Raw genomic sequence first — 12,110 nt, 5'->3', positions numbered from 1 at the left:
CTGTTTTTACCTAATGGAGTGGTCCATCCCCTTCCTCTAGTTAAACAATGTTTTCTTCCATGTAACTACTTGATAGGAATTCCTAAATATATGGATTTTTTTATAGTTGATGGGACTTTCCCCTCTAATAGCTAGAACCTTACTTCTTTCACTGTCTAGGAGGTATGGATATTCCACAGATAATTCTTCCTGTCGTAAGTTATTGATCACATCTCTTACGGTTTCATTCTGATTCTACTTAATTTTTGCTAATGCTTTCAAAAGAGGCATGATCCATAAAGACCAAATCAGGTCACGGTGTTCCTGTTAGTAGAAAAAGAAACAAAAGAGTCAGTATGTAACACCCCATCATACCTATTCGAATCAGCTAGGCAGAAAATCGAGGAGGAAGTGGCCGAGTGTCTCCAGGAGACCAAGTTCCAAGGAACCCATATCCCTGGCCTGCTGACCAGGATTGTCTCATGTCAGACAGGCTCCACTGGAGCTGGCACAGCAAGAATGGTCATACAGAGCCTGTCCCACCTGGGGATCCAGCCCACATACCTATAGCCACCAAACACAGACAATATTGCCGATTCCAGAAGTGCATGTGGACAGGAGCCTGATATAACTGTGTCTTGAGAGGCTCTGCCAGATCATGAAATATACAGATGGGGATGCTCACAGCTAACCGTTGAACTGAGAATGGGGTCTCAGTTGGAGGAATTTGAGAAAGGAATGAATGAACTGAAGGGGTTTGCAACTCCAGAAGAACAACTATACCAACCAACCAGAGCTCTCAGTGACTAAACCACATCCAAAGTGTACACATGGACAGACTCATGGTTCCAGATGCATATATAGCAGAGGATGACCTTGTTAGGCACCGATTATAGGAGAAGCCCTTTGCCCTACAGAGGTTAGGCCCCCAGTTTAGAGAAATGTCAGAATGGGTGGTTGGTTGGATGGGGCAAAACTCTCATTGAAGGAGTGGGATGGGAAATGGGATAAGTGGGGATATGAATGGGAACCTGGGAAAGGGAATCGCATTTGAAATGTAAATTTAAAAAATCAAATAAAAATTAATGACAAGCCTAAGAAATAAAATAAAAATTAAGAAACTTCTGGGGGAGTCAACATCCCTGACCTCAAGCTATACTACAATAATGAGCAATAGAGATAATAACTGCATGGTATTTGTACAGAGACAGACAATTGATCAATTGAATAAAATTTAAGTTGCAGAAATAAAACTAAAAAAATTACAGACACTGGATCTATGACAAAGAATTTACAATGGACAAAAAGTAAGTATTTTCAATAAATCATGCTGCTCTGTCAATCAATGTGTAGAAAAATGAAAGAAGATCTATATTAGTCACCTTGTACAAAGCTCAAGTCCAAAGAGATTGAAGACTTGATACAAAACAAGATACACTGAATCTAACAGAAGAGAAAGTGGGAAAAAGCCTCAAAATCATTGGCATTGGTTGTATGGGGAAGAATTTCCTGATTAGGGCCTAATTGTTCTGGCTCTAAGATCAGAAATAGATAAATGGAACCTCATAAAACAGAAAGTTTCTTTAACGCAAAGGCCATTGTAAGTAAGACAAAACATCAACCTACAGATTAGGAAAAAATCCTCACTAAACCCATAACCAGTAGAGGGCTGATATCCAAATTTATTAAGAACTCCAGAAGGTAACCTCTAAAAACAAACAAGCCAATCAAAATTGGGGTATATAACTAAAAAGAGAATACACAACAGAGGAATCTCGAATGGCTAAGAAGCACTTAAAGAAATGTTCAATGTCCTGACTGACCAGGAAAAATCAAAACGACCCTGAGATTCCAACTTATACCAATTCAATGTCTCAGGTGACATCATGTTGGTGAGGATATGTAGAAAGTGGAACACTCCTCCCTTGTTGGTGGAATTTCAAACTAGTATAATAACTCTGGAAATCAATCTGGAGGTTTCTCAGATAATTGGAAATAGATCTACCTGAAGATCCAGCTGTACCACTCTTTGGTTTATACCCAAAAGAAGCCACACCATTCCACAGGGGCAAATGTTCCACTGTGTGTGTACAGTGGCTTTATTTATGATAGCCAGAATCTAGAAACAACCCAGATTTCCCATGACATAAGAATGTATAAAGAAATGTGGTTCATTTACACAATGGAACACTACTCAGCTATTAAGAACAAGGACATCCTGAGTTTTTCCAGCAAATGAGTGGAACTAGAAAACATCATCCTCAGTGAGGTAACTCAGACCCAAAAAGACATGCCTGGTATGTACTCACTAATAAGTGGATATTAGCCAAAAAAATTACAAAATACTCAGGATACAATCCTCACAACTCAGGAAGGTTCACAAGCCAAAGGGCTCAAGTGAGGATCCCTCAATCTCAATTGGGAAAGAGATGAAAGCAATCATGGATGTCAGAGGAAGTGAGGGACCAGGGTGGGAGAGGATCCAAAGAGGAGAAATGGAGAACATGTTCAGATTTTGGGAGCAGGGGAAATAGGAATGAATCCATGAGGGTCAGGAGAAAGAATGGATACAGGCAACCTCAGGTGGAGAGAGTTTGGGGGCTCCTACAGAATTTACCAGAGAACTGGGAGGTCAGAGACTCTCAGAACCTAGGATGATGGACCTTAGATGAAATTCCCTACAGTGGGGAGAGGGAACTTGTAGACTCTACTTCCAAGAGAAAGACAGGGAATCGAGTAGATGGATGGGCTTGCTACCCCACAGTTAAAAATCTGACCCATAATTCTTCCTGTCTAAAAGGAATGAAGAGACAAAAATGAAGAAGAGCCTGACAGAAAGGGTATCTAATCACAGGCCCAAATTGGTTCTGGGTGAAGGGGAGGTTCCAAGTGCTGACACAATTAGTGATGGCATGATGTACTTTTCCACAGGAGCCTAATATAGCTGCTCTCTGGGTAGCCCAACAAGCAACTGAAAGTGTCAGATGTAGATATTTACAGCCAATGGACAGAAGCTTGGGACCTCTGTGGTTGAATTAGAGAAAGCTGGAAGAAGCTGAGGATAAGGCAACCCTATCAGAAAGCCAGCAGTCTCAACTAACCTGGACCAATGATATCCCTTAGACGCAGAACCATCAACAGTATATACCAGCTGATATGAGGCTCTAGACAGCAGAGGACTTTCTGGATTTGCCACATGATAGAAGATGCCCCTAAGCCTTGAGAGACTTGAGGACCCAGGGAGTAGGGAGGTCTGATGGGATGCAGGTGGTGGTTGGATGGGGACATCTTATTGAAGACAGGTAGGAGGTATGGAATGAGGAATGATCAGTGAGCATAATGGGAAGGGGATAATGACTGGATTGTAAAATAAATATTAAAATTTAAATATTAAAATTAATAAAAATGAAGATACTGTTGAATGCTCATGATTAGAACTGTTGATTTTAAACACCTGTATTGAAAATACAGTAAATAAAGGGGAAAGAACCACAGATGTCACTGGAAAAGAATTCTAAGAAACATATATCCACAGCACCTCCTAACAATAACTCACCCACTTTTTTCTTGCATGCTTCCTGAAATGGAGGAATCATTGCTTGCTTAAGTTGGTGTGCCAATTTTTGAGCTGTTATGCTTTTATCCTAGATTTACCTAACCCAAAGATGGAGGATAATTAATATATAATATTTTTTAACAATTATCCATTCAGACGTTTGTTATCATGTCATTGCTATGGGACCCAATATCTTCAGGAATTGCTTTTTATAAAAACCTATGTCTTTAAATGTATATTTATAAATCATAAATTATTTATAAACATGGTCTGGCTCTCTGGGTATAAAAGAAATCTATAACTTTCCTTAGTCAAAATACTATCATTTTAGTCACTGTGCTGACAGTACCATATGAAAATAGTTGTCTATTTAAAATAGAGTAAAATATGTGCTAAAATTTCAATGTAATGATGACCTCCAGGAGACTTAGTATATCTATGGCACTAATTTTGGTTCTGAATTTTACATCAAATTGAGTATATACAGACCTAAATTTTAAAATCTGTACATAAATAATTTTATGTATTAAGATGATAATATTACTATTCTAAATTGTATTTATACACAACATACTCAAAGAACAGAAATGTATGGGAAAGTAATTGTTAAATAATGGGATCAAAAACTGGTGCAACCACTCTAGAAATCGGTCTGTTGGTTCCTCTTGAAATTGGACATTCCAATATCTGAGGACTCAGCTATACCTCTCCTGGGCATATATCTAAAATATTCTCCAACATACAGCAAATACACATGCTCCACTATGTTCATAGCAGCCTTATTTGTAATTGCCAGAAGCTGGAAAGAACCCAGATGCCCTTCAACAGAGGAATGGAATAAAAAATATGGTAAATCTACACAATGGATCAGCTATCAAAAACAATGACTTCATGAAATTCATAGGCAAATGGAATGAAGTAGAAAATATCATCCTCAGTGAGGATACCCAATCACCAAAAATCACACTTGGTATGCACTCAATGATAAGTGGATGTTAGCCCAAAAGCTCGAATTACCCAAGATGCAATCCACAGACCAAAATGTGGATGTTCCCACTCCATTTTAAAAGGAGAAAAATATCCAAAGGAGGGGATATGTTAGCAAAGTTTAGAGCAGTGACTGAAAGAATGGCTATTCAGAGCCTACCCCCCATGTGGCCCATATGTATATATACAGTCACCAAAACTAGGTAAGATTGATAAAGCTAAAAAATGCATGCTGTAAGGGACCAAATATAGATCTCTCCTGAGAGACACATCCAGTGCATGTCCAATACAGAGATCAACGCTAGCCTCAAACCACTCAACTGAAAATAGGACCCCCTTGTGGGGAATTAGAGGAAGGATTGAAAGAATTGAAGGAGCTTGCAACCCCATACATACAACAATGCCAACCAGCGAGAGCTTCCAGGGACTAAATCACTACCAAAAGACTATACATCGACTAACCCAGAGCTCCAACTGCATATGTAGCAGAGAATAGCCTTGTTGGGGCACCAGTGGCAGGGGAAGCCCTTGGTCCTGCCAGTGTTGGACCCCAAGTGCAGGGGAATATGGGGAAGCAGTAAGGGGGATTGATGGGGTTAATACCCATATGGAAGATGGGGAGGTGTTGGGGGCTTATGGACAGGAAACTGGGAAAGGAAACATTTGTAATATAAGTAAAGAAATATATCTAATAATAAAAAAAGGTTATATATCTGGCAAAAAACTTCTGAATATGGTCTTATGAATAAATGATAATTCTCTTACACATTGAAAATAAAAGAAGAAAGGCAAGATAATTTATATATCCTCTTTCTAGAAAAAATCCTGCGTTATTTCAGGGATACATATTTATATTTAAGTTTATTGTTTCACTGGGTAAATTCCCACCATCTCAGGGAACTAAGGGGACAGCATTGGCACTTTATTCACACCTGCATGATTTTTCAAATTTCTATCTCAGTTAATTTGTTAGCTAGAAACTAACCCCACAGTTACTAGTACTAATTTTAACTATTCATTTAACAGTATTACAATAGTTTACAATTGTTTGTTAGCAATGTATTACTACAGGCCAAGCAATATCCAATACTCTATACTTAATAAGGAACCCTGTTCTCCCTCTCACATAAAGAATGTTCACTAGTCTTTGCTTGAGTTACTGTGAGCTATGATTGTCAGGGGTTATGTTACACATGACTACAAATGTAAACCTCTTACCATTTGGATGCATTTTTCTTTCAGTATAAATACCAAAGGCACAGGAGTCCCAAATTCAACCATGCAAGTACATTTCCATTCCTCATTTGCTTAGTTTATGACATTATCACATTGGAAAAAGATTCATGGACAATTCCTAAGGTGTCTAATTGAATGTTTTCAAAGTTCTGACGTGTCTGTTAAATTTCATATGCTTCCAGCACAACAACATTATATTCAACTAGAAGTATTTTACCTTAGGAAAAATGAAACAGAGTTCAGAAACCGAAGACAAAAGAAATCACAATGGCCAAAAGAGCATTTGGCTCAACTTTGCTGGACTTTTTCAAACAGATGTGCTGGCTTCATGGCTCTTGCCACATTTTACTAGTCATGGCTGTGTCACCTGTGAGGCAGCATAGAGTGAGAAATTGCTCAATTGAGGTTCCTGTTTTCAGCTGTTGATTTCAAAGCCAAGATTAACATTTACACACACTGAAACACAAAAGCAAAGAGTTCTTATTTATTTATTTGCTTATTTTATTTAATTACATTTCAAATGTTATCCCCCTACTCAGTTTCCCCTCTGCAAAATCCCTATCCCACCCTCCCTGCCCCTGCCTCTATGAGGAGCTCCCTTACCCACCAACCCACCCATCCACTCCCACTTCAGTGCTCTACCATTTTCTTATGTTAGGTAATTGAACCGCCACAGGACCAAGGGGTTCCCCTCTAATTGATGCCTGCTAAGCAAGGACTAAACCATCAACTAAAAGGTACACATGGGGGGTGCAATAAATGGCTCCAGGTGGATATGTAGCCCAGGATTGCCTTATCTGGCAAATAGTTCTTATTACTGGATTTCAGGAAAGAAATTGAATCTGGAGGCTTAGCTCTCCTGCTCATTTTCCTACACACATAACTAATATTGTTGAAAGTAATTATACCTCTCTTTCCCTACTTCTTGTCTGCATGTAGTAAGAATTGAAATCTTATTTCTATCTAAAACAGAATATAAATTTGTTGTCTCAGTATGTCCTCCCTGTCTCAAAAAGCAGTCTATACAATATCCGTTGCAGTATACACTTTCATACTCTATTACACATATACTTAGTAAAGATTTCCCATTTGATATTTAGAAGAAATCAAAATGGTAAGACTGAAAACCTTGGCAAAAGCAATTTAAGAGATCACAGGTTTATTGGGTTTACAATGCAAATTACAATTCAGCATTGCAAAGATTTCAAGGCAGCAACATACTGAGGCAGGGTGTCACATTATGTCTATAGTCAATAGCTGAGACCAGTGAATTAATACAAGTATGCTAGCATTCAACTGTATCTCTCCATTTTCCAATTCAATGTACTCTGTAGGACAATATTTTGCATAAAATTAAGGTGAATTTTCCCAAAACAGTTAACTAAAGACAATCCCTCATAGTTGGGCTAAGATATAGTAACACTTCAACAATTTCTCATAGATGTCCTTTGTAGCTTCTTTTATCTGTGAGAAGTTTGCAATTAATACTAATTATAACATATTTTACTTGCTTGTATAGGCAAAAAGACTCCTAAGTTTCAACCGGACTACATTTACCCTGATATCAGGAAACAATATACATGGTATCATTCCAAGAGAACAGCTGGTATACTCCAGCATTGAGCTGCTCTGACGAATATTTTATGGCTCCAAGTGACAACTTTTATGTGGCACTTGGAAAGAATTTGACACAAATTAACAACATCTAGGATCTTAGGTGTTTGGGAAACATTCTTTTGTACTGAATTCTAACTGGTGTGTTAACAAGACAAGATACTTGAGACAATATTCCTCCAGTTCAGAATCAAGAGGAAGAGAAAGGATTGTTACACACATCTGAGCCCCTCTAAAAACAAATGATAAATATGAACTCCTTCCTTGCAGCTGCATGGAACATTGAATATCTATTTCAAAATATGCAGTATAGTTCCTGTTTTCATGAAACACTAAAATGACCCTTATGCATACTAAGTCACAGTTCTTCCTTTCTCTACGTATAAGAAACTGGGATCTCATGAGAACTGATTCTGATCACAAGAGTTTTCTTAACACCAACCATGCTTCTCCTAGATACCTGGGCCAACATTCTTCACAGTGCCCTGCTCTTGATCCTGCTTCTGGAACTTAAAGGTAAGCGTGCCCCAAGAATAGAATCATCCCGCTGTCTCTGAGCTACTCTTACCATTGAAAGTAAAGGACTCCAGTTAGTTACCTGAAATGTCACAGCAGAGAAGGTCAGAATAGTCTCCCACATAATAGATCCAGAATTCTGAGCACTGCCTGAACTGGGATGTGGAGTTATAGCTTTGATAAATAGAGTATAAATGATTCATCCATAACAGTTTACCACACACCCATGATCTTCTGGACCCTCTTCAGTGAGCTTTAGTTTCTTCTATTTGTATCAAATGGGGTTAGTAATATTCTACATGGTTCCTGAATGTTATCAGATTTTTCTTTTCTTTTTCCTTTTTTAAAATTTATTTTTTACATTTACATTTTAAATGTGATCCCCCTTCCCACTCTCCACTCTGAAAAACCCCTATCCGAGCACCATCCTTATGTTTCTATGATGGTGCTCCCTCACCCACCCACCCATCCACTCCCACCTCACCGCACTAGCGTTCCCCTACACTGGGGCATCAAGTCTCTGCAGGACCAAAGAGCTCCCCTTCCATAAATGTCAGATAAGGCAATCCTCCAAAATAAGCAGCTGGAGCCATGGGTCCCTCCGTGTGTATTCTTTGGATAGTGGTTAAGACTTTGGGAGCTCTGGGGGATGGGGCATTCGTTTGTTGGTACTGCTGTTCTTTCTATGGGGTTGCAAACCCCTTCAGCTTCTTCAGTCATTCCTCTAACTCCTCCATTGTGGTTTCCTGATCAGATGGTTGGCTGTGAGCATCTGCTTCTGTATTCATCAGGCCCTGGCAGAGCCTCTAAGGGGACAGCTATATCATGTTCCTGTCAGCTTGCACTTCTTGGCATCAACAATAGTGTCTGGGTTTGATGGCTGCAGATGGGATGGATCAGTAAGTAGGATGGCCTTTCCTTCAGTCTCTGGTCCACTCTTTGTCCCTGCATTCTCTTTAGACAGGAACAATTTTGTGTTAATATTTTTGAGATAGGTCGGTGACTTCAGCCCTCAATCTGGGGCCATGCTGAACTCCTAAATCTGGTCTCTACAGGTTCTCTACTTTGTTGTGTATTTCAGTTTATGCTATCTCCATTGTGTCCTGGGAGCCTCTTGTTTTACTGGAGTCTGGGGCTTTCCAGAGATTACTCAACAGTTCTTCATCCCCATGTCCTTTCAATTTCCTGACCCTTTGTACTTCTTTCCCCATCTCCTCCCACACCTGATCCTGTCCCACTTTTTCTTCTTCTTCCTGCTCCCAGGTCTCTCCCATCCTCTCTCTATTTCTCCAGATAATTTTCTTTCCCCTTCTAACTAGGACTGAAGAATTGACACTTGGGTATTCCTTTTTTTGAGCTTCATATAGTGTGTGAGTTGTATCATGGGTATTCCTAGCTTTTTGCCTAAAATTCACTTATCAGTGAGTGCATACCATTTATGTTCTTCTGTAACTCGGTTACCTTTCTCAGAATGGTATTTTCTAGTTCCATCCATTTTCCTGCAACTTTCATGAAGTCATTGTTTTTAGAAGCTGAATAGTACTCTGTTTTGTAATGTACTATATTTTCTGTATCTCTTCCTCTGCTGAGGGACATTTGGGTTGTTTCCAGCTTCTGGCTATTATAAATTACACTGATAAGAACAGAGTGGAACAAGTGTCCTTCTTATATGTTGAAGCATCTTTTGGGTATACAACTCAGGAATTGTATAGCTGGATCCTCTGGTAGTACTATGTCAAATTTTCTGAGGAACCAACAGACTGATTTCCAGAGTTGTACCAGCTTGTAATTCCACCAGCAATGGAAGGTGTTCCTCTTTCTTTATAGCCTCACAGCATCTGTTTTCACCCTAAGTTTTTTTCTTTTCTTTTATTGGATTTTTTTATTTGTATTTCAAATGGTATAACTTTCCCAGTTTTACCTCCAGAAAGCCCCTATCTCATCACCCCTCCCCTTGCTTTTATGATGGTGCTCCCTCTCCCTCCCATCAACTCCCTCCAGACTCCCTGCACTGGCATTCTCCTATACTGGGACATTGAGACTTCACAGGACCAAGGGCCTCTCCTCTCATTGATGCCATACAAGGCCTTTCTCTGCTACATATGTGTTTGGGGCCATGGGTCACTCAACTTGTACTTTTTGGTTGATGATTTAGTCCCTGGGAACTCTCTGAGGTCTACTTGGTTGATATTGCTGTTCTTCCTATTAGCTCAAATTCATAAACTACATGAAGTTCAAGAAGAAGACCAAAGTGTGGATGCTTCAATCCTTCTTAGAAGGGGAAACAAAATACTCACAGCAGGAAAAACAGAGACAAAATATAGAGAAGAGCCTGAAGGAAAGACCATCCAGAGACTGCCCAACCTGGGGATCCATCTCATATATATAGTCATCAAACTCAGACACTATTGCAGATAAAAAGATGTGCAAGCTGACAGGGACCTTATATAGCTATCTCCTGAGTGGCTTTTCCAGAGCTTGATATATACAGAGGTGGATGCTTGCAGCCAACCATTATACTGAGCATAGGATCCCCAGTGGTGGACGTTTGGAGTTGCCTTTTGGATCTTATCCATTCTGACTGCTGTGAGGTAGAATCTCAGGGTCATTTTGATTTGCATTTCCCACATGACTAAGAATGTTGAACATTGTTTTATTTGCCTCTTAGCAATTTGAGATTCCTCAGTTGAGAATTCTTTGTTTACCTCTGTACCCCATTTTTTAATAGCGTTATTCTGTTCTCTGGAGTCTACCTTCTTGAGTTCTTTGTATATTTTGGATATTAGCCCTCCATTGAACATAGGGTTAGTGCAGATATTTTTCAAATTGGTAAGTTATTGTTTTTGTCCTATGGACGATGTCCTTTGCCTTACAGAAGCTTTTCAATTTTGTGAGATCCCATTTGTCAATAGTAGGTCTTAGAGCCCAAGCCATTGATATTTTCTTTAGGAAATTTTTTCCCTATGCTCATGTGTTCAAGGCCCTTTCACACTTTTTCTTCTATTAGATTCACTGTATTTGGCTTTATGTTGATATTCTTGATCTTCTTGAGCTTTGTATAGGAGAATAGAATTGATCAATTTGTTTTCTTCTTTTTTAATTTTGTATTTATATTTTATCCGTCAGATTTTATTCCCCTCCTTGTCTACCCTCAGAGTGTTGCACATCCCATACCTCCTTCCTGACTCTCTCCCTGACCCTGTCTTCATGAGGATGTCCCCAAACTGCCTCCCCACCACCCTACCAGAACTCGATACATCCTAGGGCCTCCAGTCTCTTGAGGACTAGGTGCATCTTCTCTGACTATACCCACACCAGAGAGTCTTCTGTTTTATATGTGTTGGGGGTCTCATCTCAGCTGGTGTATGCAGCTTGGTTGGTGATCCAGTGTCTGCTAGCACAATTTGTTGAATATGCTCTCTTTTCCCCATTGGATACTTTGACTTCTTTGTCAAAGATCAAGTGAACATAGGTATGTGGGTTTAATTCTGGGTCTTCAATTTTATTTTATTTATCTATCTATCTGTTTCTATACCAATACTATTCTGCTTTTATGACTATTATTCTGTAGTACATCTTGAGTTCAGGGATGTTGATTCCCCTAGAAGTTCTCTTGTTGTTAAATATAGATTTTGCAATCCTGGGTTTTTGGTTTTGCAGATGAATTTGAGAATTGCTCTTTCTATCTTTCTGAAGAATTGAGTTGGGAATTTTTTTGCACCAAAATCAGAATCAGATGGTTTTACTGCAGAATTCTGTCTGTCAGACCTTCAAAGAAGACTTAGTACCATACTCTTCAAACGGTTCCAAAATTGAAACAGAAGAAATATATTTCTCTCTCTCTCTCTCTCTCTCTCTCTCTCTCTCTTCTCTCTCTCTCTCTATTCTCTCTCTCTCTCTCTGTCTGTCACTCTCTCTCTCTGTCTGTCTGTCTCTCTGTCTCTTCTATCACTGTCAATGAATAGGATTGCATGGTTGACTCCATAATTTCTGATCTGTCCTTAGCAGTCCTATGCTCTTCTTTGGTTGAGATGCTATCCCATCTAACCTTGCAGAAGTCTTGGTTTGAAAATTTCCTCATTATGCACTCACTGGACCTGAGACTACAGAATGAGATAAGTCCCAACGATGATTTTATAACTTCCTGAAGCTCTCTGCTTTTTATAGTCTCTGACACTAATAGTTTCATGATGTCTTTCTTTTTCTTTTCAAAATCCATATC

The 12,110-nt window shown here is 39.2% G+C and overlaps 1 protein-coding gene across 1 annotated transcript in view; it reads left to right on the top strand.

Moving 5' to 3' along the window:
* Positions 1-7,711: 7,711 nt before the first annotated feature.
* Sirpb2 (signal-regulatory protein beta 2) overlaps positions 7,712-12,110 on the top strand; it is a 93,152-nt gene continuing 88,753 nt past the window's right edge. Inside the window, 1 exon segment of the mRNA XM_063282798.1 lies at positions 7,712-7,888. Coding sequence (XP_063138868.1) covers positions 7,816-7,888 — 73 coding nt within the window. The 5' untranslated portion in view covers positions 7,712-7,815.

The sequence above is a fragment of the Rattus norvegicus genome, chromosome 2 (genome assembly GCF_036323735.1).
Source record: "Rattus norvegicus strain BN/NHsdMcwi chromosome 2, GRCr8, whole genome shotgun sequence".
NCBI classification, from domain to species: Eukaryota; Metazoa; Chordata; class Mammalia; order Rodentia; family Muridae; genus Rattus; species Rattus norvegicus.
The sequence above is the reverse complement of the archived record's forward strand: the minus strand, read 5'-3'. Positions and strand labels throughout refer to the sequence as shown.